Source organism: Anomaloglossus baeobatrachus, chromosome 4 (assembly GCF_048569485.1).
Source record: "Anomaloglossus baeobatrachus isolate aAnoBae1 chromosome 4, aAnoBae1.hap1, whole genome shotgun sequence".
Lineage (NCBI taxonomy): Eukaryota > Metazoa > Chordata > Amphibia > Anura > Aromobatidae > Anomaloglossus > Anomaloglossus baeobatrachus.
Genome location: NC_134356.1, coordinates 651,081,792 through 651,108,096, shown reverse-complemented (window position 1 = coordinate 651,108,096; position 26,305 = coordinate 651,081,792). Strand labels below are relative to the sequence as shown.

Sequence of the window (26,305 nt, the reverse complement as noted above, 5' to 3'; positions counted from 1 at the left end):
CACACACACACACACACACACACACACACACACACACACACACACACACTGGAGGCGGGAAAAACAGTAGTTCTAGGTAGATTAGCTTTGACAGTGGAGTGGAGTAGTCAAATTCAAGGGCAGACCTGTGACCAGGCCTGCCATAGTCTACCAGGTGTCTGGGTTGGAGCCCAGTCACCTCTGGCAAGGAGGCAGATGGTGTTGGCCGCCTGCAGGAGCTGGTGTTACAGCCGGTGGAACCGTAGGGAACGGGGACGGGCGGTGGCCCGCCGGTACTGAACCGGGGAGCAGATTGGAAACCGGAGCACCAGGAGGGGTACTCAGACCTAGTACGAGGCCCAGAAACAGCAGGGCTGAGTCAAATCAACTGATTGAGGACTGGACTTAAGGACCTATCCCATCTAAGACCCGTTAGACAACAGCCCAACCATAAAGGGTAACGCCACCGCTCAGGCATAGAGGCCCAAGGGGCCAGCGTCTGCGGGCAAAGAGAACTCCCCTGGCACAAACCAGCTGGGGAGTGGACTACCGTTGCTCAGGCATAGGAGTCAATACAGATTACGCAAGTGAGGTGCAGGAGAAAGGCGGAAACCATCAACCTATTAAGGGGAGAAAACTGCAGCCGGCTGCGGGCACCTTTCACCATCTTGTTTGGTTTACCAACGACTCCAGCGTGTTTCATCATAGTGAGTACAACAGTGCCTTCGGGCTGCGCTGCACTGCACCGACATCCCTTAGCATGCACCCGTTCCCCCGCCTCAGCACCTCCCTCGGGGCCCCAGGACCATCACTCCCCTACCCACGGAGGGGTAAACACCAAGCTGCGCAACACCGTCCTCGGGAGGCCTAGTCAACGGCAGCGGTGGTGTCCATCCATTCACCACAACCTGTGGGTGGTGCCACGAACTTAAACCCCCCTAAAAACCACCGCGGCTCCGGCCGTGGACCTCCCCACCAAAGTCCCTACGTGTAGCGCCAACTCCCTTTCAGAGCGACGTGACCCCCGGGTCCGTGAGGAGCTCAAGCCACCCACCGACGAGCACGAATCCGAGCGGCTCGGCAGCCGGCCGAGCCCCGGGGCGGTATACTAGTCGCTGGCCTCATTAGCATATGGTAAAAGATCTTTAGAAATACTCTTTCTAAAGATCTCTTTATCTATGCTAGTGTATACAGGGACAGTTAGGCAGGGATTAGCAACTTGCACCCAGAACTGCTTGTGGTTCTGGGTGCATATTAAACCTGACAGGTTCCATTTTAAGAATTGGGCTACGGGAGACGCCATTGCAAGTGTGTGTGTGTGTGTGTGTGTGTGTGTGTGTGTGTGTGTGTGTGTGTGTGTGTGTGTGTGTGTGTGTGTGTGTGTGTGTGTGTGTGTCTCTGTCTGTGGGGTGTGGTTTTTTTGGGTGTTTACTTTGTAGTGTCCAGCTGGCGGTGCTTGCACACCGTCACATACTCATCTTGGGCAGCTACTATCCGGAGACTGTGGAACATCGGTCATCCAGGGAATTCTTCAGTGCCGCCTTCATTCCTTAACGACACATTCACAATAGTGTTGATATACCTTACATTATTTTATCTGACCCCTGTATAGAATGTTTGTTTTTTTGGTTTTTATTTTTGTTTTGTTTTTTTGATTATTATTAATCCTTATGTACATCTACTATTGTTAATTCTATTGTTAATTTGTATATAATCTTTGCCCTTTACAAAAACTTTGCAAGTTTATCTAATGCATACATTTTTAATTTTTTTGTTTTTCAAACATTTAAGTGAAGATGAAAAATTTACGGCTGCTGTGACCGACTTGAAGGTTGGTATCGCAAAGTAAGTTTTCCAATTTATAACCGCTTTATTATAAAGTCTGCTTTTATGCAACATCTCATGCATGGTGTTTAACGGCTCCAAATAGTCAGACAGGAGCACTACATGTCTTTCGTGAATAAAAATTGTACTCCCTCCACTACCCCAGCTCCGTGTCACAGCAATATTACTGTCAATATTAATAACAATTATAAAAAAATACTGTACAATTGGAAAATAACAAATTCTCGGTTGAGGGAAAGGAAAAAACAGTTGGGTGGTCCTGAAGGGGTTCATAACCCATGCCTTGGTATTTGATATTCAACGTGTGCACATGTTCCAAGTATTTGAGTGCTATATATTTTTTTTTTTTTTTCTTCTGGATTTGCAAAAAAAAACAAAGAGGTGAATCAATAAGAGGAGAAGTATAAAGGCACATGCCCACCGTACAAGCACGCTGCACGTGTCTTGTCTTGCGGAGACATGAGTGTTCTTCGCAGGAGAGCGCAGTGTTAGTGCCCACTATCAGGGTTCTGTGGCGCTGTGGATTTTCACTGTTCTCCTGCCAAGAACACTCATGTTCCCGAAAACATAAATTGATACGCTGTGGATTGGGCAGCCGTCCCTCAGTCTGTCAGTTTACATTGCGGGGAAAAAAAGCTGTGGGCATGAGATCTTTATAAATCCCGTACACTGTGCTTTTACTGTGCAGGGCGTTTTTGACACACTGCGTTCGGAACGCTGCTATTCTTGATCGTTGGCATGGGCCCTAATAGAAACATTTGCACCATTTCTGTGTTGGCCAAAACCAGGACTGGGTGACAAAGGGCACTTTCACATTTTGTTTTCACCTACGTTCACTGGTCTCGTCTGAGCACCCATCCGAACCTCCCCCTCCCCCCTCGCAAAACCTGTTTCGGACACATACGAGGACGGGGCCATTGACTATAATGGAGCAGACGGAGTCAGCGTGTGTTCTGTCTTGCAACATTTTCGGGCATGTACGTTTTCTGGAGGCGGACACCCGAACGGGGGCAGAGGGGTTCGGACGGATGCCCCGATGGGACCAGTGAACTTACGTGAAAACGCAATGTGAAAGTGCCCTTACATATACCAAGGTAAAATACAGACACATCTATGCATCTCCACCTAGTCCCTCCAACCTGGAGACGATTCAGCTCACTTTCTGATGAAACTGTTTAACCTGTGCTGTTTCCCTCCAGTACTTGCACAAAGAATCTTGTTGTCGTTCTCATGAAACCTCAATATTACCCTTCATTAATGAATCGTGTTGAAAGCACTCGCTGGCCATGTGATATCGCCACTAATGAGCTCACTAGAATAGGAAGGTACCTGTCCTCTCAGGAGCCCGTGCAATGATTGGTACCATTAGCGATACTGTAACGTGCCTCCTGATTATCTAACAAAAAGAGAGTTGGTGTGCTAAGATATGTAGAACAATGGGACCATAGACATGCAGTACTGCTATGTAAAAACATGTACAAATTGAGATACTTATCACACAAAACTGGCCGGATTTTATGTGAGCCCAACAGCCAGCAGCAAGGCAACCTCATTTTTGCTGGGTCCCTCATGCTCTTCAGCGTCAGGCAATTTTAATTCTCCATTTGCATGTTCCTGTCTACCCATAAATTGTAGGGTTTATTTATTTATTTTTTTTAACCCAAACAGAGGCGTTAGTTTGATAGTGACCCAACAAAAAAAGAGGCCGCCTTCCCGCTGGCTTTTGGGCTCACATAAAACTGGCCAATTTTGTGTGCTAAGTATCTCTATATTTTACATGTTTTCACAGCAGTAATGCATGTCTATTATTCCCATATTCATTGTTCCACATATCTTATCACTGCTGTGTGCAACTTTTTATTACTTTGTTTCATATTCCGGTTGCACCCGTTCACATTAGAAAGGTAGGATGTGCCTTCAGTCTTTTTCTTAGGTTACAAGGTTATGCCTCCTAATTATCTGTTCTGGAGACCTTTGACATGAACATTTGACCCTGGGCACGATAATTTAAAGATACGATATTTGGACCTTTTTGTTTATAGAATGCTCCAGTTTTGTTCAACTGTACGCAAAATGGTATATACAGATATTTTATGTACAGTGGAACCTTGGTTTACGAGAACAATCCGTTCTGGAAATGTGCTTGTAAACCAAGTTACTCGTCTAGCAAAGCTAAATTTCCCATAGGAAATAATCCAAGCTCAGACAATTTGTTCCACAACTTGTTCAATGTCCCATCCTGGTCCCCTATTGTGCCATATTACACACACATATGCTCACCTTACCTTGCGTTCCATCGATGGCCTCCCGGTTCTTGTAGTTCGCTGGTACAGGATGTGTACGGGTAACCATCGCGACCGATGCCGGAGCTTCCGCTGCCAGAGCGCTAACGTCAAAGGCAAAAACCGCTTGCCTCTGATTGGTCAGCGCGCTGCCTTTGAGTAGTGGCTGACAGCGGAAGTTCCTCCATCGTCGCGATGGTTACCCGATACACATCCTGTACCAGCGAACTACAAGAACCATGAGGCCGGTGATTGAATGGAAGGTAAGGTGAGCATAGTGTGTGTGTGTGTGTGTACTGCAAGAGTGGGCCAGGGCATGGTTGAAGTACGGAACCGGAAGTGTGTGCGGTGAGTATTTGCATACGGCAAAGCTTGCTCGTAAAATGAGTTACAAATTTACAGCAATCTTTGCTCATATAGCGAAATACTCGCACACAAAGTTACTCGTAAACCGAGGTTCCACTGTGCTTTATGCCTGTATCCTCTTGCTTCATGGCCAGTGGTCTCACCAGGTGGCCCCGACCTTACAGCTGCACCTGCTCCCAGTAGTCACAGTAAGCCTCAGCCAAGCTCCTGCTTCTGCCTTCTGTAATTATAGAATAACCAGCCAGTAAATGCAGGACGGCAGGTAGCAAAGAAAAAGTCTTTCATGACGTCTGCTATCAGAGTGGAGTTTGTGTAATGGAAAAATATACAGAAGAAGCCATCAAAACAATCAGGATAATTGTTCACTTTCTTTGTCGCTCTATTGGGAGACCCAGACAATTGGGTGTATAGCTACTGCCTCCGGAGGCCACACAAAGTATTACACTTAAAAGTGTAAGGCCCCTCCCCTACTGCCTATACACCCCCCGTGGGATCACGGGCTCCTCAGTTTTCATGCTTTGTGCGAAGGAGGCACACATGCACGCATAGCTCCACTGTTTAGTCAGCAGCAGCTGCTGACTTTGTCGGATGGAAGAAAAGAGGGCCCATACTAGGGCCCCCAGCATGCTCCCTTCTCACCCCACTTTTGTTGGCGGTGTTTGTTAAGGTTGAGGTACCCATTGCGGGTACGGAGGCTGGAGCCGACATGCTGCTTTCCTTCCCCATCCCCTTAGGGCTCTGGGTGAAGTGGGATCCTATCGGTCTCCAAGCACAGGAGACCGTGCTCCGTCCACAGCCCCTGGGAATCTGCTGGACATGGAGCTGAGTATCGTCAGGGACAGGGCCCTGCTACATTAAGGTACTCTGGGTCCCCGTACAGATCGCGCACACACACCAGCATTGCTGGGTGTGTTAGTGCGCCGGGGACAGCAGCGCGGCGCGCTGGTGCTTTACTCACTGCAGCTTTGCTGAGTGAGTTTCTGTATTAGGAACTGCCGCGCCGGCCGCGGCTGGCGTTTTTTTTACACTGCGGCGCGGCTGGGACGTGTGGTGCGCCGGGGAACTTCCGCGCTGGCCGTGCTTATACGACGGCCGCGCTTATAAATCGAGTCCCCGGCTTTTGTGGCCTAGTTCCGTTTCGTTCCCGCCCCCAGGCCTGCCAGTCAGGGGAAGGGCGGGACGCTGGTCAGAACGTCAGCGCTGAGGGCTGGAGTCTGCTTAGCATACTCCAACCCCCCTCACTAGGCACAGTGGGACGCTAGTTTCCCGCACTTTGTCTGGGGCACGCCCACGGCCCGCCCCTCTTCACAGGACGCCGGCAGCCATTCCTGTTTGCAGTCTGAGTGGAGAAGGGACACGAGCTCTGGGAGACCCAGGCACGGGATTCTGGCGGTCACACACCCGCTTTTCAGCGGGCGGTAAGCAGCCCTCGAGGGCTCACCCCACTAGTGCCGCTGTGTTCATTTGTACTTTATGCTTGTATGCTATACATTGCATTGTACGGTTGCTATTCTTGGCTATATACCCTCCTAGATTGCTAGACAACAGCATGTCGTCCGCAAAAAGCAAAGGGGCCAAGACACAGGCTTTCTATGCTACTTGTACCGCATGTAAGGCTGTTCTACCGGCAGGTGCCACTGACCCCCATTGTGTGCAATGTTCGGCCCCTGTAGCACTTGCTCAGTCGGGGCCTCTGCTAGAGGTGGCCCAAGGAGAACCACCTGTGAACACTGTCCAGGTGACAGGGACGGAGTTTGCAGTTTTTGCTGATAAACTGTCGGTGACTATGTCTAAAATCCTTGAGACTTTGCAGTCCAGACCGGTAACTCAGACCATGGGCACTGTTGATTCAAGGCTCCCTGGTTCCCCTCTTTTGGAACACATCCGTGCTCCGGGGGGGTCCCATGCATCCCGGGGTGATGGCTCTGACACGGACGACAGTCCCAGACAGCCTAAGCGAGCTCGCTATGAGCGACCCTCGACTTCATCACACTGGTCAGGGTCCCAGCAGGAAGGCTCTCTGTTTCATGAGACAGAGGTTGCTGATCAGGATTCTGATCCTGAGACCGCTCTCAATCTGGATACACCTGATGGGGACGCAATGGTGAATGATCTCATAGCGTCCATCAATAAAATGTTGGATATTTCTCCCACAGCTCCTCCAGTGGAGGAGTCAGCTTCACAGCAGGAGAAATTCCATTTCAGGTATCCTAAGCGTAAATTGAGTACTTTTCTGGACCACTCTGACTTTAGAGAGTCAGTCCAGAAACACCACGCTTATCCAGATAAGCGTTTCTCCAAACGTCTTAAGGATACACGTTATCCCTTTCCCCCTGACGTGGTCAAAGGCTGGACCCAGTGTCCAAAGGTGGATCCCCCAATCTCCAGGCTTGCGGCTAGATCCATAGTTGCAGTGGAAGATGGGGCTTCACTTAAAGATGCCACTGACAGACAGATGGAGCTCTGGTTGAAATCCATCTATGAAGCTATCGGCGCGTCGTTTGCTCCAGCATTCGCAGCCGTATGGGCACTCCAAGCTATTTCAGCTGGTTTGGCGCAGATTGACACTGTCACACGTACATCTGTTCCGCAAGTAGCGTCCTTAACCTCTCAAATGTCTGCATTTGCGTCTTACGCTATTAATGCTGTCCTGGACTCTACAAGCCGTACGGCAGTGGCGTCCGCCAACTCCGTGGTTTTACGCAGAGCATTGTGGTTAAGGGAATGGAAGGCAGATTCTGCTTCCAAGAAGTGCTTAACCAGTTTGTCTTTTTCTGGTGACAGACTGTTTGGTGAGAGATTGGATGAAATCATTAAACAGTCCAAGGGTAAGGATTCATCCTTACCTCAGCCCAGACCAAATAAACCCCAACAGAGGAAGGGACAGTCGAGGTTTCGGTCCTTTCGAGGCTCGGGCAGGTTCCAATTCTCCTCGTCCAAAAGGACTCAAAAGGATCAGAGGAGCTCAGATTCTTGGCGGGCCCAGTCACGCCCAAAGAAAGCAGCCGGAGGAACCGCTACCAAAGCGGCTTCCTCATGACTTTCGGCCTCCTCTCTCCGCATCCTCGGTCGGTGGCAGGCTCTCCCGCTTTGGCGACATTTGGCTGCCACATGTCAAGGACCGTTGGGTGAGAGACATTCTGTCTCACGGGTACAGGATAGAGTTCAGTTCTCGTCCTCCAACTCGATTCTTCAGAACTTCTCCGCCTCCCGGCCGAGCCAATGCTCTTCTGCAGGCGGTGTGCTCTTTAAAGGCAGAAGGAGTGGTGATCCCTGTTCCTCTTCAGGAGCAAGGTCACGGTTTTTACTCCAACTTGTTTGTGGTGCCAAAAAAGGACGGGTCTTTCCGTCCTGTTCTGGACCTAAAACTGCTCAACAAGCATGTGAAAACCAGGCGGTTCCGGATGGAATCCCTCCGCTCCGTCATCGCCTCAATGTCTCAAGGAGATTTCCTAGCATCAATAGACATCAAAGATGCTTATCTCCACGTGCCGATTGCTCCAGAACACTAGCGTTTTCTACGCTTCGTTATAGGAGACGAACACCTTCAGTTCGTAGCCCTGCCTTTCGGTCTGGCGACAGCCCCAAGGGTCTTCACCAAGGTCATGGCAGCAGTAGTAGCAGTCCTGCACTCTCAGGGTCACTCTGTGATCCCTTACTTGGACGATCTACTTGTCAAGGCACCCTCTCAAGAGGCATGCCAACACAGCCTGAACGTTGCGCTGGAGACTCTCCAGAGTTTCGGGTGGATCATCAACTTTTCAAAGTCAAATCTGACCCCAACCCAATCGATAACATACCTTGGCATGGAGTTTCATACTCTATCAGCGATAGTGATGCTTCCGCTGGACAAACAGCGTTCACTACAGACAGGGGTGCAATCTCTCCTTCAGGGCCAGTCGCATCCCTTGAGACGCCTCATGCACTTCCTGGGGAAGATGGTAGCAGCAATGGAGGCAGTCCCTTTCGCGCAGTTTCATCTGCGTCCATTACAATGGGACATTCTCCGCCAATGGGACGGGAAGTCGAAGTCCCTGGACAGGAACGTCTCCCTTTCTCAGGCGGCCAAGGATTCTCTTCAGTGGTGGCTTCTTCCCACCTCATTGTCAATAGGAAAGTCTTTCCTACCCCCATCCTGGGCGGTGGTCACAACAGACGCGAGTCTATCAGGGTGGGGAGCAGTTTTTCTCCACCACAGGGCTCAAGGTACGTGGACTCAGCAAGAGTCCACCCTTCAGATCAATGTTCTGGAAATCAGAGCAGTGTATCTTGCCCTACAAGCCTTCCAGCAGTGGCTAGAAGGCAAGCAGATCCGAATTCAGTCGGACAACTCCACAGCGGTGGCATACATCAACCACCAAGGAGGGACACGCAGTCGGCAAGCCTTCCAGGAAGTCCGGCGGATTCTGACGTGGGTGGAAGACACGGCATCCACCATATCCGCAGTCCACATCCCGGGCGTAGAAAACTGGGAAGCGGACTTCCTCAGTCGCCAGGGTATGGACGCAGGGGAATGGTCTCTTCACCCGGACGTGTTTCAGGAAATTTGTCGCCGCTGGGGGAGGCCGGATGTCGACCTAATGGCGTCCCGGCACAACAACAAGGTCCCGGCCTTCATGGCACGGTCTCACGATCTCAGAGCTCTGGCGGCAGACGCCTTAGTTCAAGATTGGTCGCAGTTCCGGCTGCCTTATTTGTTCCCACCTCTGGCGCTGTTGCCCAGAGTGCTACGCAAGATCAGGTCCGACTGCCGCCGCGCCATCCTCGTCGCTCCAGACTGGCCAAGGAGGTCGTGGTACCCAGATCTGTGGCATCTCACGGTAGGACAACCGTGGGCAATACCAGATCGGCCAGACTTGCTGTCTCAAGGGCCGTTTTTCCATCAGAATTCTGCGGCCCTGAGCCTGACTGTGTGGCCATTGAGTCCTGGATCCTAGCGTCTTCAGGACTATCTCAAGAGGTCATTGCCACCATGAGACAGGCTAGGAAACTATCCTCTGCCAAGATCTACCACAGGACGTGGAAGATATTCTTAACTTGGTGCTCTGCTCAGGAAGTCTCTCCCTGGCCATTTGCTTTGCCTACCTTTCTTTCCTTCCTGCAATCCGGGTTGGAAAAAGGTCTGTCGCTCGGCTCCCTTAAGGGACAAGTCTCTGCGCTATCTGTATTTTTCAGAAGCGCCTAGCACGACTTCCTCAGGTACGCACGTTCCTGCAAGGGGTTTGTCATATCGTCCCTCCTTACAAGCGGCCGTTAGAGCCCTGGGATCTGAACACGGTTCTAATTGCTCTCCAGAAGCCGCCTTTCGAGCCTTTGAGGGATGTTTCCCTGTCTCGCCTTTCACAGAAAGTGGCCTTTCTAGTAGCGGTCACGTCTCTTCGGAGAGTGTCTGAGCTAGCAGCACTGTCATGCAAAACCCCTTTCCTGGTGTTTCACCAGGACAAGGTGGTTCTGCGCCCGATTCCGGAGTTTCTCCCTAAGGTGGTATCCCCCTTTCATCTCAATCAGGATATCTCCTTACCTTCTTTGTGTCCTCGTCCAGTTCATCAATGTGAAAAGGATTTGCATTTGTTGGATCTGGTGAGAGCACTCAGAATCTACATTTCCCGCACGGCACCTCTGCGCCGCTCGGATGCACTCTTTGTCCTTGTCGCCGGCCAGCGTAAAGGGTTGCAGGCTTCCAAATCCACCCTGGCTCGGTGGATCAAGGAACCAATTCTTGAAAGCTACCGTTCTGCGGGGCTCCCGGTTCCATCAGGGCTGAAGGCCCATTCTACCAGAGCCGTGGGTGCGTCCTGGGCATTACGGCACCAGGCTACGGCTCAGCAAGTGTGCCAGGCGGCTACCTGGTCGAGTCTGCACACTTTTACCAAGCATTATCAGGTGCATACCTATGCTTCGGCGGACGCCAGCCTAGGTAGACAAGTCCTTCAGGCGGCGATTGCTCACCTGTAGGAAAGGGCCGTTTTTATGGCCCTATCACGAGGTATTATTTTACCCACCCAGGGATTGCTTTTGGACATCCCAATTGTCTGGGTCTCCCAATAGAGCGACAAAGAAGAAGGGAATTTTGTTTACTTACCGTAAATTCCTTTTCTTCTAGCTCTAATTGGGAGACCCAGCACCCGCCCCTGTTTTTTTGTATACACATGTTGTTCATGTTGAATGGTTTCAGTTCTCCGATATTCCTTCGGATTGAATGTGCTTAAACCAGTTTATTGGCTTTCCTCCTTCTTGCTTTTGCACTAAAACTGAGGGACCCGTGCTCCCACGGGGGGGTGTATAGCCAGAAGGGGAGGGGCCTTACACTTTTAAGTGTAGTACTTTGTGTGGCCTCCGGAGGCAGTAGCTATACACCCAATTGTCTGGGTCTCCCAATTAGAGCTAGAAGAAAAGGAATTTATGGTAAGTAAACAAAATTCCCTTCTTTTTTTTTTTCTTTCTCCGCCACGGATCGAAGACTGAAAACTTCAAACTCTTTCCGATGTAATTAATAGGATTTGAGGAAACTCTGCCGAATGTAACAATATTAAGAAAGCCACGAGTGCACCAGAGGCAGCAGCGGCAGCAAGTGTTACACAGGAAATAACCTGCAATAGTCTATTAATTGGCCGTCTTTTCCAGACCTTACAGCACGGATGAGCGACCTCGTGCACTGCGGCTGTCACTGTATTTCATCCCCCTCGGCGCTCGGCAATTCAGAGGCTGAAGTGACTATTACAGCCGCTCCTTGCCCAACAGCATATCTATAAAAAGGCAAACAATGGCGGGTACAGAGTCTGTAACCACAGGATAACGTCTTTTTTGAAGTTGCATTTTCAAGGTTTTAATGTCATTTGATTTGACATTTATTACCAACGCCTAGCTAAGCCTCCTGTTTCCTCAGATTCACTGCCGAGTCCCAACGCTGGGGAGAGCTCCTGGAAGATTACAAAGAGAAACACACTTCTAAAGAGAAACACGACGCTTTAACCAGGTAAATAGTACTGAGCGGCACATCTTATTTCTTTTGCCTACCCCAAAGTAGGTTTTAATTATATAATATTTGCTTTAAAGAAAATACCAACCTGTCAGCACACCTTTAGCTTTTGAAGGATACACTGAGTCAACAATTACAGCTCCGTTTTTTTTTGTTGTGTGTTTTCTGTGTTTTTTTTTTTTTGTTGATACAAGGCTACAAATTGTAAGGGTATGTGCCCACGATTAGGACTCACTGTCCTGGACGCAGCGGATCCGGACCTACGGGGCCGCGAGTCTCCTCCGCAGGAGACTGCAGCTGCTTGTACCCACGATCAGGGTTCAGTGCGCTGCGGTCTCTTGCTTCTGTTCTCCCTACAGAGGACGCATGCAAATCCACAGCAAACAATTGACATGCAGTGGTCTGGAAAGACACACTGATCTGCGGTGCATGTTGTGGGAAAAAAACTAGCAGTAGGTACGGGATTTCTAGAAACCACCATTGTGCTTATACTGTACAACGTAGTGTTTTGGACGCAGCGGAAACGCGCTACATCCAAACCGCTGCAAACACGGATCGTGGGCACACAGCCTTGCTCAGAATAAAGTGAAATCATCAGCTCCCTATCAAGGCACTGGCTGCTGCTGGAAAAGGTGGCGGGTAAGGGTATGTTGCAGATTTGTTTGTTTTTCGACACTTCAAACTGCATCTCTTAATCTGCATCTTTTAATGTGGGGGTTTTTTACGCTTTTTTTTTTATGCATTGTGATAGCGGAAAAAAAGCTGGAAAAATGCAGAAACAATTGACATGCCAGTTGTTTGGTGCAGTTGTGGCGCCCTGGACAAGCCAGGACGTCACAGGTACTGCAACAACACACCCCACACCCCGGCTAGGCACATCTAGGTCAAACACAAATCCTTGTTGCCTCCCTCCAGGGGCTGATGTCCACACCAGGGGGTGGGCCAGGCGGTTGGCCCCGCCCACCGAGGAGTTCACAGTCCTGGAGGCGGGAAAAGGAGTCAGAGATTAGTTTTGGAGTGAGAGAAGTGAAGTGGTAGTAGAGGAGACTGACCGTGTCTGGGTGCGTGGCCCGGGCACATAGAGCAAGGTTGGCAGACGGTGGTGACGGTCTGCAGGAGAGGCTGATTGGAGTGAACCATAAGGACCGGGGACGGGCGGTGGCCCGACGGTACCAGATCAGGGAACAAATAGAGGCCAGCACCATTCGGCAGTGCTTACGGACCCCGACCAGGCTAGGAGTCGCCGTAAAACCGGTCAAATCCGTTAGCGAAGGGAACCTCGGTTTTTTTTTTTTTTTTTTTTTTTTGTTCGTTTTGTTTTTTCTGCACCAAAGTCTGCAAGAAAAAAATCCGCAACATGTGCACAGCACTTCAGGATCCTCATAGATTTTGCTATAATGCGTTTTCTCTTGCACATTAATGAAAATCTGCAAGAAAAAAAAACACTTCAGAAAACGCAGTGCGTCCACATAGCCTTAGGCCTCTTTCACACACCCATAGGAAACACACACGTTTTTCACGGACGTGTTGAAGGTGCGTATGGCCTTCCGTGTGCTGTGATTTCTTTTTCGCTCTATTGGGAGACCCAGACAATTGGGGTGTATAGGCTATGCCTCCGGAGGCAGCACAAAGTATTACACTCAAAAGTGTTAAGCCCCTCCCCTTCTGCCTATACACCCCCCGTGCTCCCACGGGCTCCTCAGTTTTTTGCTTTGTGCGAAGGAGGCCCTGCATCTTAAAGGTACTCTGTATCCCTATGGGGACCGCGCACGGCATCACCTCAGCTTTGCTGGGTGTGCTAGTGCACCGGGGACCGCGGCGCTGACCGGGTCTATATGTGCCATTACACACTCAGCGTCGCTGAGTGTGTTTATATGTAAGGGCTACCGCACTGACCGCCATTGCCACGGGACACTGCGGCGCGGCTGGGACTTGTAGTTCGCCGGGGACTTTCACGCGACCGCGCTTTTACGGCGGCCGCGTTTATTACTACAGTCCCCGGCTTCATTGCGGCCTAGTTTCCCTTTTTTTCTCCCGCCCTCAGCCCTGACAGGTAGGGGAAGGGCGGGACGCTGCACGGACAGACATGCAAGCACAGCTCCACAGATTAGTCAGCAGCAGCTGCTGACTAGGTCGGATGGAAGAAAAGTGGGCCCATATAGGGCCCCCAGCATGCTCCCTTCTCACCCCACTTTTGTCGGCGGTGTTGTTAAGGTTGAGGTATCCATTGGGGTACGGAGGCTGGAGCCCACATGCTGTTTTTCCTTCCCCATCCCCCTTAGGGCTCTGGGTGAAGTGGGATCTTATCGGTCTCCAGGCACTGAGACCGGGCTTCATCCACAACTCCTGTGGAGCCTGATGGATAGGAGCCGATACCGTTCAGGGACAAGCAGCAATGAGGGCTGGAGTATGATTTACATGCTCCACTCCCCTCACTGTGCACAGTATGAGCGCCCGTTTCGCGCTCTTTCTAGGCCACGCCCACAGCTTCCTCAGCTCGTCAGGACGCCGCAGCCATTCCTGTCAGCTCCACCGACTCTGCAGAGAGGGACATATTCATCGGAGACCCAGACACGGTCTCTGGTGGCCTCACAACCGCTTAGGCGGCTGGTAAGCAGCACATGTGGTGCTAGCCCCATGGTGCTGTATTGTATTGGTACATTATTTGTGTACTGTATATAATTTACACTGTATGAGCACAGTTCTTTCTGGCTATATACCCTATTGTGTTACTCAGGGAAAACTATAGCATGGCGCCCACAAAAGGCAGGGGTGCCAAAACACAGGCTTATTATGTTGCCTGCGCCGCATGTAAGACCCAGGTGGCAGCAAGACCCCTGTGACACTTCCTCAGCCGGATCCTCTGCTAAGAGGGGCCCAGGGGGAGCCACCTGTTGTCACTGTCCAGGTGACAGGGACTGAGTTTGCAACCTTTAAGGATCAACTATCTGAGACTATGGCTAAGATACTAGAAGCCTTGCAGTCCAGACCGGTATCTCAGCAAAGGGACTCTGTTGAATCATTGTTCCCTGACCCCCCTCAGTTGGACCAACAAGGTCCTCACGGGGTATCTCATACATCCCAGACGGAGGGTTCGGACTTAGAACCTAGCCCCAGATCGTCTAAGCGGGCCCGCTTAGAATTCCCTCGACATCATATTGTTTAGGGTCTCAGCGGGGGGATTCTCTGGTTGATGATGCGGAGACAGCTGATCAGGATTCTGATCCTGGGAGCGCTCTCAATCTTAATTCTCCAGACGGGGACGCTATAGTGAATGATCTTATTGCATCCATTCATCAGTTGCTGGATATTCTTCCCTCAGCCCCTCCGGCGGAGGAGTCAGATTCTCAGCAGGAGAAATTTCGCTTCAGGTTCCCCAAGCGTACACAGAGTATGTTTCTAGACCACTCTGATTTCAGAGAGGCAATCCAGAATCACCATCCTTGTCCGGATAAGCGTTTCTCTAAGCGCCTTAAGGATACACGTTATCCTTTTCCCCCGGAAGTGGTTAAAGGTTGGATTCAATGTCCCAAAGTGGATCCTCCAATCTCCAGACTGGCGGCTAGATCCATACTTGCAGTGGAAGATGGGGCCTCGCTTAAACGTCAAGCGAAAATTGAAGCGGCCGCGCCACAAGTGGCTTCCATTACCTCCCAGACCTCGGCAATTGCGTCTTACGCTATGAATGCTGTCCTGGACTCTGTGAGCCGTACGGCAGTTGCGACCGCCAATTCGGTAGTAGTCCGCAGGGCCTTGTGGCTACGGGAGTGGAAGGCAGATTCCGCTTCCAAAAAAGCGTTTAACCGGTTTGCCAATTTCTGGCTACAGGCTCTTTGGCGAGCGCCTGGATGAAATCATCAAACAATCCAAGGGAAAGGATACATCCTTACCCCAGCCCAAGCAGAACCTCTCCCAACAGAGGAGAGGGCAGTCGAGGTTTCGGTCCTTTCGGGGCGCGGGCAGGTCCCAATTCTCCTCGTCCAAAAGGTCTCAGAAAGAACAAAGGAACTCTGATGCATGGCGGTCTAAGTCACGTCCTAAAAAGGCCATTGGGAGCACCGCTAACAAAGCGGCTGCCTCATGACTTTCTACCTCCTCTAGTAGCATCCTCGGTCGGTGGCAGGCTCTCCCGCTTTTGCGACACCTGGCTGCCACACATAAAAGACCGCTGGGTGAGAGACATTCTCTCTCACGGTTACAAGATAGAGTTCATCTCTCGTCCCCCGACTCGATTCTTCCGGTCCTCTCCGCCTCCCGAGCGAGCCGAGGCTCTTCGGCAGGCGCTGGGCACCCTGAAGGCTGAAGGAGTGGTGGTCCCTGTTCCTCTTCAGCAACAGGGCCACGGTTTTTACTCTAACTTGTTTGTGGTCCCAAAGAAGGACGGGTCCTTCCGTCCTGTCCTGGACCTGAAACTTCTCAACAAACACGTAAAGACCAGGCGGTTCCGGATGGAATCCCTCCGTTCCGTCATCGCCTCAATGTCCCAGGGAGATTTCCTTGCATCGATCGATATCAAAGATGCTTATCTCCACGTTCCGATTGCCCCAGAGCACCAACGCTTCTTGCGCTTCGCCATGGAAAACGAACACCTACAGTTCGTGGCACTACCATTCGGCCTGGCAACAGCCCCACGGGTTTTCACCAAGGTTATGGCTACTGTAGTAGCGGTCCTCCATTCTCAGGGTCATTCTGTGATCCCGTACTTGGACGATCTGTTGATCAAGGCACCCTCTCAAGAGGCATGCCAACACAGCCTCGACGTTACCCTGGAGACTCTCCAGAGTTTCGGGTGGATCATCAATTTTCCAAAGTCAAATCTGACACCGGCCCAATCGCTGACGTACCTTGGCATGGAGTTTCATACCCTCTCAGCGATAGTGAAGCTTCCGCTGATCAAACAGCAGTCACTACAGAAAGGGGTACAGTCTCCCCTTCAAGGCCAGTCACACCCCTTGAGGCGCCTCATGCACTTCTTGGGGAAGATGGTGGCAGCAATGGAAGCAGTCCCTTTCGCGCAGTTTCACCTGCGTCCCCTTCAATGGGACATCCTACGCAAATGGGACAGGAAGCCGACGTCCCTCGACAGGACCGTCTCCCTCTCTCAGGCGACCAAAGCCTCCCTTCGGTGGTGGCTTCTTCCCACTTCATTATCGAAGGGGAAATCCTTCCTTCCCCCATCCTGGGAAGTAGTCACGACAGACGCGAGTCTGTCAGGATGGGGAGCGGTTTTTTCTCCACCACAGGACTCAGGGTACGTGGACCCGGCAAGAGTCCTCGCTTCAGATCAATGTTCTGGAAATTCGGGCAGTGTATCTTGCCCTGAAAGCGTTCCAGCAGTGGCTGGCAGGCAAGCAGATCCGAATTCAGTCGGACAATTCCACAGCGGTGGCATACATCAATCACCAGGGCGGCACACGCAGTCGTCAAGCCTTTCAGGAAGTCCGGCGGATCTTGATGTGGGTGGAAGCCACGTCCTCCACCATATCCGCAGTTCACATCCCAGGCGTGGAAAACTGGGAAGCAGATTATCTCAGTCGCCAGGGCATGGACGCAGGGGAATGGTCCCTTCACCCGGACGTGTTTCAGGAGATCTGTTGCCGCTGGGGGGTGCCGGACGTCGACCTCATGGCGTCCCGGCACAACAACAAGGTACCAATGTTCATGGCACGGTCTCAAGACCCCAGAGCTCTGGCGGCAGACGCCTTAGTTCAGGTTTGGTCGCAGTTTCAGCTCCCGTATGTGTTTCCTCCGCTGGCACTGTTGCCCAGAGTGTTACGCAAGATCAGGGCCGACTGCCGCCGCGCCATCCTCGTCGCTCCAGACTGGCCGAGGAGGTCGTGGTACCCGGATCTGTGGCATCTCACGGTCGGCCAACCGTGGGCACTACCAGACCGAACAGACTTGCTGTCTCAAGGGCCGTTTTTCCATCTGAATTCTGCGGCCCTCAACCTGACTGCGTGGCCATTGAGTCCTGGATCCTAGCGTCTTCAGGATTATCTCAGGATGTCATTGCCACTATGAGACAGGCTAGGAAACCAACGTCCGCCAAGATCTATCACAGGACGTGGAAAATTTTTCTGTCATGGTGCTCTGCTCAGGGTTTTTCTCCCTGGCCATTTGCATTACCTACTTTTCTGTCCTTCCTTCAATCTGGACTGGAAAAGGGTTTGTCGCTTGGCTCCCTTAAGGGACAAGTTTCTGCGCTCTCGGTGTTTTTCCAGAAGCGCCTAGCTAGACTTCCACAGGTACGCACGTTCCTGCAGGGAGTTTGTCACATCGTTCCACCTTACAAGCGGCCGTTAGAACCCTGGGATCTGAACAGGGTGCTGATGGTTCTTCAGAAACCACCATTCGAGCCAATGAGAGATATCTCTCTCTCACGCCTTTCGCAGAAGGTGGTCTTCCTAGTAGCAGTCACCTCTCTTCGGAGAGTGTCTGAGCTAGCAGCGTTGTCATGCAAAGCTCCTTTTCTGGTTTTTCACCAGGACAAGGTAGTTCTACGTCCGGTTCCGGAATTTCTCCCTAAGGTTGTATCCCCCTTTCATCTCAATCAGGATATCTCCTTACCTTCTTTTTATCCTCATCCAGTTCACCAATGTGAAAAGGATTTGCACTTGTTAGATCTGGTGAGAGCACTCAGATTCTACATTTCTCGTACGGCGCCCCTGCGCCGCTCGGATGCACTCTTTGTCCTTGTCGCTGGCCAGCGTAAAGGGTCACAGGCTTCCAAATCAACCCTGGCTCGGTGGATCAAAGAGCCAATTATCGAAGCTTACCGTTCGGCTGGGCTTCCGGTTCCCTCAGGGCTGAAGGCCCATTCTACCAGAGCCGTGGGCGCGTCCTGGGCTTTGAGGCACCAGGCTACGGCTCAGCAGGTGTGTCAGGCGGCTACCTGGTCGAGCCTGCACACTTTCACGAAACACTATCAGGTGCATACCTATGCTGCGGCGGATGCCAGCCTAGGTAGACGAGTCCTTCAGGCGGCGGTTGCCCACCTGTAGGAAAGGGCCGTTTTACGGCTCTCTTACGAGGTATTATTTTACCCACCCAGGGACTGCTTTTGGACGTCCCAATTGTCTGGGTCTCCCAATAGAGCGAAAAAGAAGAACGGAATTTTGTTTACTTACCGTAAATTCCTTTTCTTCTAGCTCTAATTGGGAGACCCAGCACCCGCCCCTGTTTTTTTGTGTACACATGTTGTTCATGTTGAATGGTTTCAGTTCTCCGATGTTCCTTCGGATTGAAGTTACTTTAAACCAGTTTGTAATTATATTTCCTCCTTCTTGCTTTTGCACCAAAACTGAGGAGCCCGTGGGAGCACGGGGGGTGTATAGGCAGAAGGGGAGGGGCTTAACACTTTTGAGTGTAATACTTTGTGCTGCCTCCGGAGGCATAGCCTATACACCCCAATTGTCTGGGTCTCCCAATTAGAGCTAGAAGAAAAGGAATTTACGGTAAGTAAACAAAATTCCGTTCTTTTGGTACGTGTGCGATTCGTGATAGCACACAGAGATCAGGAACTTTTTACTCACCTCTCCCCGACACTGCTGTCTGTAGTGCTGATGTTTCTGGTGCTGCGGTCACACTTGCTTCTGGGTCCGCGGTGCAGTGAATATGTGTGAACATAATAAGTGGGCCCTGAAGCAAGTGACAAAAGCATCGGCGACAGGGGAGTATAAAAATTAATTTTATGTCAGGCACTTGTTTTCTCCGGTATGTGTCACATGGATCACATCACTGTGTGGTCAGTGTGACATCACTGCTGCCGAAGAAAAACTGACTTGTCACCGTGCGGAACACGCAGTCCTTGTGAAAACAGATGTGTGCAGACCCATTGATTTTAATGCGACTGCATATGTCCATGATTCCGGTACATATGATAACTGCGTCATACGTACTGGAATCATTGACTTGTAAAGGGGGCCTTATAAGTAGAAATACGGTCTGATGAAAGAACCTTTTCGGTGCTGAAGCGTAAATTCTCAATAGAGTGACTCGAGCCGTCCTTTTTTCCAGCATCGCCCATTGGTTCCTTATTTTTCCTCTACCCTGCTGTAGTTATCGCGGTGACCATTGTACATATAAGCAGCTCTCGATTCTTTACAAGCTTTGGGACATGATTATGCCTTATCATAAGCACATTTCATTATGTTGAGCAGTTCTGCTTACTCTGCGTCACTTTATTGTTCTATATCCTCTACATGTTGGAGCGCGCTGCTTTTGTCTTTTACTTTCAACAAACTTAAACAGCAGTCTCTGGGTCTGCCTTATTTTGTGATCTATATGCCTCCAGCTCAATATCGAACTAGACCCAGCCTAATTGTGACTCTAATCTCATATATAGAGATAAAAATATTCAATTTTCCCCAATATTAAGCAAAATAAATTAATTTCTGGTGGCCTACAACAACCAGTAGGAGGTTAAAGAAAAGAAAAAAGTAGCATTTCCGTATTTATGGGAATGGGCCACTTCCAAGAAATGCCCACATAGTGTTTAAATCGTGTCTGGCAATCTTATGGGAACAGTGGCTGCAGGGAGAAAATTTAAGCTATATCCTCCCTGTACCTGCTTGCTTAGTCATCGTGGAAGAGGAGGGAGTGGTTTATCACGGTTCACTGTAGGGTGAGGAGTGTGTAATTGCTCCTAGACCCAATGACTGTCAGTCATTGGGCCTAGGAGCGATTACAGCTTGGATCATAATATAGTGACTGTGAGGCTATGTGCGCACGTAAATGCTGAAATTTCTGCAGCGATTTGACAGCACATGTGCTTCAAATTGCTGCAGAAACACTGCCTAATGAATGCAGTGTTTCAGCTGATTAAATCCCGATTTCATGCCATCGGGATGCTGCCTCTCCCATAGACAGAGTGGGAGCAACATCCAAAGCGCACGGAATAATTGATATGCTGTTTTTTTTGACCGTACGGATTTGTGTTAAAATTTTGGCTTCCAAATCGCTGCGTTCAAACAAGCAATGTGCGGATGGATTATGCACAATCTACATAGATTATGCAGGACGCATGCATTTACGCTGCAATGCTAAACTCAGCGTAAATGCATGAATTTACGCAATGTGCGTACAAAGCCTAAGGCCATGTGCCCACGGGAGCTTTTTGCTGCGGAGTTTGCCGCGGAAAACCTGCGGATTTTTCTGGATTTTACAGATAAATCCGCAGGTTCTAGCATGTACAGGCACTCCCCATGTTACCCTATGGGACATGGGGAGTGTCTGTGTCCACGCTGCGGAATCTCCTGCGGAGATCCCTCAGCCGCACCTAACTGCATGTCAATTATTCATGCGGATTTACTTGCGGAGATCCCAGCCCTCCGCTATGGAGATAGAGGCCGGGACGTCCGCAGGTAAATCGCGTGAATCTCCGCATGTTTCCCGCAGCTATTCCGCTGGGAACTCGCAGCTAAAAATAGCTGCGGCTGCCGGCGGGCAGCTGCGGGAAACATGCGGTCGTACCTGCGAATATATCCGCAGGTACGAGCGTCCTGTGGGCACATGGCCTAACACTCCCTACTCCACCCCAATGACTGAAAGTGAGGGGCCAGAGAGGATATAACTTGATTTTCTCGGTATAGCCGCAAATATGAATTGAACACAATGGTGCCGATTTTTTTTTCTTGATTTAGGGGGATATGGTGTGGACAGACGCTTCTGATTTATGAAGAATCTAGAGTCTTGATGAATGGCATGTGCTATGCCAGAAGTCCTTACTCTGGGATGTTTCTGGCATATGGAACGACAGCCGCTCGATCTGTGGGCGTACTAACATGCTAAGAGGGCGGAATTAGTGCAGGAACTTACGCCCTTGTGACCAGTCCCTGCGCTCATTAGCATATGATAAAAGATCTTAAAGAGATCCTTAGAAAAACTATTTATCTATGCTACTAGATACAGGGACAGCTAGGCAGGGATTAGCAATATGCACCCAAAACTGCTCGTTGTATTGGGTGCATATTGCACCTGACAAGTTCCCTTTAATGTACATTGTAAAACCTCCAGTAATTTAGGATTTCACGTCCACTATAAAATTTAATTTTCTGATATTTGCGATGTTTGTAAGGTTTGTTTTTTTATTTTTCAAATCTATTTTTCCCAAATGATTCAAATGCTCTTGTGAAACTTTATCATAAGTAATCTGTACTCTCTTGCTTTAAAAGGCATCTTGAAGAAAGCCAATCCACTAACAAGCCACCTCTCAGCGTCCCTGATCTGCCATCTTCTCAAGATAAAGTCCTTCAGAGCAGACCAGACTATAGCGCCATTTTACACCAGCAGGGGGCAGTATTTGACTGCATGGAAATTGTGGTATGTTTCATGTAAAAATATCTTTCCATTTTCAAGTCCTTTTGTGGTGTCGTTATATCATTTGAACATGAGCTTTTTTTTTTTTTTTTTTTTTTTTAGAAGGGGGATTTCATAGTCCATATATACTTTTTTTTTTTTTTTTTATGTACCGGTTGTCTTTTAAAATAAGATTTACTTAAAATACTAAGAATATTTTTCCCTTTTTAATGTCCATGTGAAATCCACATGGTTGTTCATACAGCAATTTTTTTTGTGTTTCCAAGAAGCTTTTATAAACATTTACTGAGGGTGGGACGTGTCACTGATGTGGATTCCTTGACCAAGCCACTTGAAACTCAAAATTGCAAAAAAAAAAAGCTTCAAAACCTTTTTAAAATTACATTACTGAAAGTGGATTTATCTAAACCTTCGCATTAAACTTGTCCATTTTGATACCAATAATGAGGTTAGCTCTACAAAATCGCATTTCCCAGTTCATGCATGGATCTGTATTTTGACACCAACTTTGGCCTTTCTGACTGGAGTCATCTGCCCCATAGTTATTTGTTTTGGTTCCTCACTTACATAATGACATTAGTTCCACATTTTTTTTTTTTTTTTTTTTTACAGACCTCAGCATCTCTTCCCCATTGGGGCTCACAATCTAAATTTTCTGTCAGTTTATTAAAGTTATATCGGGTCGGTCTTCCCATGGCCGGAGTGTGGTGTGTGGATCCTAGCAAGAAAGATGCCAGCTATGTTACACTGTGAGCATCTGTCTTGGACAGCAGCGACCAGAGCAAGCTCCAGTTGCTGCTTTTGTTAGGGGAGTCCTCTAAGGGGGTCTCTTAGGGTCGCAGAGGAGGATTCCAGATTAGAACTGCGCATATGTAAATGAATCAGGAAAAGTGACCACACAGACGTGTCTATCTCTCCCAGAAGCACAATGCTCATCTAACCCGTATATTGTAAAATAATCAGTTATACAATTCAGTACATTTATATTGCTGTTGACCAATTATCTAACTTGATTTCACTTACTCCCTTATTTGGCTAGAGTTCTTTACAAAACTATACTGTCCTTGATAAGACACCTGGAGATAAGAAAAAGTCTATGCGCCTACGTCAGCAGCTTGATCCTGACATTCAAGCGACCAGTCTAAAGCTGGGTTTACACACTGCAACATCGCAAAGGACATCGCTGTAACGTCACCGGTTTTGTGACGTAACAGCGACCTCCCTAAGTCTCTGCTGAGTCTCTGGTGAGCTGTCAAACAGGCAAACCTGGCCAACAACGCAACAGCGATCCGGACCTGCAGAGCGACCTAGCTGGTTGTTGGGGACGTTGATAAGCAGCTTTTTGAAAGGGAAGTTGCTAACAAAGTCGCTGCAAAATCTTTCACACACTGAAACTTTTTAGCGATGCATGCTGCACAGCGGGAAACAAAGGACCTAGGAATGGTCCTGAACGATTTGTAGTGATTACAACTTCACAGCAGGGGCCAGGTCGCTGATAGGTTTCACACACTGCAATGTCGCTGGGGAGGTCGCTGTAACGTCACAAAACCGGTGACGTTACAGCGATGTCGCTTGCGATGTTGCAGTGTGTAAACCCAGCTTAAAGGCCCAGTCACACACGAGATCACTAACGAGATCATTGCTGAGTCACAGTTTGTCAGTTTCTGTGACCCCTACCAGTGATCAGGCCCCTGCTGTGAGATCGCTAGTCGTTGCAAGATGGTCCGGACCATTTTCTTCAATGGCAATGTCCTGCTGGGCAAGATGCATCGCTGTGTTTGACGCTGGGTGACAGGGTCCCAATGACCGCCGAGATAGTTATACAGGTCGCTACAGCGACCTGTATCGTTCCTGCGTCGTTTGTAATGTCTCACTGTGTGACATCTCACCAGCGACTTACCAGGACGTATTGTTGTCGGAATCGCAAGGTAAGTCGTTGTGTGTGACTGGGCCTTAAGCTAGCCTCCTGAATGCCTGCTTTGTTCTATTTAACATGATTATAATACATTCCAGGATGTGCTCCTTAGTATACATGATGGCATTTAAGCAATGGTTATACAAAGACAGATTCTTATTTTCTTTAACGTTCCTTTATGGGAGACCCAGACCATGGGTGTATAGCTAGCGACCTCCGGAGGACACACAAAGCACTACACTCAAACGTGTAGCTCCTCCCTCCGGGCTATATACACCCCCTGGATGACAATCTACCCAGTTCAACGCTTTGTGTTCCAGGAGGATCACACACACTTTTATTTCCTCATATTTTTTTCAATTTTATTTTAATGTTTTAAAGATTTGGAAGGGCGAGGATGATTCATTTACTGTGGGCTCAGACTCTGCCTCTATGTACCCCATTGACTTGTCTGAGGGCGATGCGGACGTTAGTGACTTGATTGCGTCCATTAACTCCGTACTGAACCTTAACCCACAGGAGTCAGAAGATCAACCCTCTCTGGTAGAGGTACACCAGTTTACCTCTCCTAAGAAGCCTAGGAGTATGTTTTTTAACCACTCCAGCTTTCAGACCACTGTTAACAAGCCCAAGGGCCTGTCCTGACAAACGTTTTCCGAAACGTAGTTCAGATGACCGTTTCCCGTTTCCACCGGAGGTGGTTAAGGACTGGGCCCAGTCCCCAAAGGTAGACCCTCCAGTGTCCAGAATCTCAGCCCGCACAGTAGTTGCGGTGGCCGACGGCACTTCTCTTAAGGATCCCACTGACCGCCAGGTTGACCTTCTGGCCAAGTCTGTATTTGAGGCGGCAGGAGCCTCCTTCTCTCCGTCTTTTGCGGCGGTGTGGGCTCTTAAGGCTATCTCTGCCTCTCTGGCGGAGATTCATTCCCTCTCCAGAGACTCTATTCCTGAGATGGATGCTTTAACCGCCCGAGCTTCAGCTTTTGCATCCTACGCCATGTCTGCCGTCCTGGAAGCTTCTCACCGCACGGCAGTGGCCTCCGCTAATTCCCTCGCGATCCGCAGGATCTTGTGGCTTCGAGAGTGGAAAGCGGACGCTTCCTCTAAGAAGTACCTTGCGAGTCTCCCTTTTACTGGGTCACGGCTGTTTGGGGAACAGCTGGATGACATAATTAAGGAGGCTACTGGCGGGAAGAGTACTTCCTTGCCACAAGCTAAACCCAAGAAACCTACCCAGGGCAGGAACCAATCGAGGTTTCGTTCCTTTCGTTCCTCTAACTGGTCATCCTCTAAGCCCACGGTCTCGTCCACTACCGCCAAGGATCGTAAATCCAACTGGCGCGCAAAGCCGCGTCCTCAAAAGACCGGAGGAGCCGCTGCCACCAAGGCAGCCTCCTCGTGACTATCTGGCCGCGCCAGCAACGTCCTTGGTCGGGGGCAGGCTCTCCCACTTTGGCGACGTGTGGTTGCAACACGTCTCCGATCAGTGGGTGCGGGACATCATCACCCACGGCTACAGGATACCCTTCTCTTCCAGCCCGCCAAACAGATTTTTTCTGTCCACCCCCCCCTGCTCCAAAGCCGCCGCCTTCGAGGCCGTGGCATCCCTGCAGACCAACGGGGTAATTGTTCCGGTCCCCGCCCGGGAACGGTTCAGAGGTTTCTACTCAAACCTCTTTCTAGTTCCCAAAAAGGACGGTTCCTCCCGGCCCATCCTGGATCTCAAGCTTCTCAACAAGCATGTTCAGGTGCGGCACTTTCGCATGGAATCTCTAAGATCGGTCATTGCCTCAATGACCCAGGGAGATTTTCTCGCATCCATCGACATCAGAGATGCCTATCTGCATGTGCCTATTGCGGTTTCACACCAGCGTTGGCTACGCTTTGCGATCGGAGAGGAACATTTCCAGTTCGTGGCTCTTCCCTTTGGCTTAGCCACGGCCCCCCGAGTGTTCACCAAGGTCATGGCAGCAGTGGTTGCTGTCCTGCACCTCCAGGGATTGGCAGTGATTCCTTACCTGGACGACCTTCTAGTCAAGGCCTCTTCCAGTGTAGACTGCCAACGGAGTGTCTCTCTCACTGTCGCCACGCTAATTCAGTTCGGGTGGCTTGTCAACCTTCCCAAGTCGACTCTGACCCCGACCCAGGTACTCTTGTACCTAGGGATGCAATTCGAGACTCTGCCGGCACTTGTCAAGTTGCCCTTAGTCAAACAGCAGTCCCTTCGTCTGGCGGTGCGCTCTCTGTTGAGGCACCGCCGTCATTCCCTCAGACGCCTCATGCAGGTGCTGGGTCAGATGGTGGCGTCCATGGAAGCGGTTCCCTTTGCCCAGTTCCATCTGCGTCCCTTGCAGCTGGACATTCTCCGCTGTTGGGACAAGCGGATCTCTTCTTTGGACAGGCTAGTGGCTCTGTCATCACAGGCCAGGAACTCCCTTCAGTGGTGGCTTCAGCCCCTCTCCCTGTCACAGGGGCGGTCCTTCCTGACTCCGTCCTGGGTGATTCTCACCACGGATGCCAGTCTCTCCGGTTGGGGAGCGGTGTTTCTCCATCACCGAGCACAGGGCACTTGGACTCCGTCCGAATCAGCCCTCCCGATCAATGTGCTGGAGATCAGAGCTG

General features: G+C 50.1%; 1 protein-coding gene across 2 annotated transcripts in view; it reads left to right on the top strand.

The window, feature by feature from the left end:
- DSN1 (DSN1 component of MIS12 kinetochore complex) overlaps positions 1 to 26,305 on the top strand; it is a 117,624-nt gene that overhangs the window by 77,845 nt on the left and 13,474 nt on the right. For both annotated transcript variants that reach the window (XM_075346477.1, XM_075346478.1), the window contains 3 exons: positions 1,771 to 1,824; positions 11,359 to 11,448; positions 21,624 to 21,771. In XM_075346477.1, coding sequence (XP_075202592.1) covers positions 1,771 to 1,824; positions 11,359 to 11,448; positions 21,624 to 21,771 — 292 coding nt within the window. The remainder of the gene's footprint in view (positions 1 to 1,770; positions 1,825 to 11,358; positions 11,449 to 21,623; positions 21,772 to 26,305) is intronic.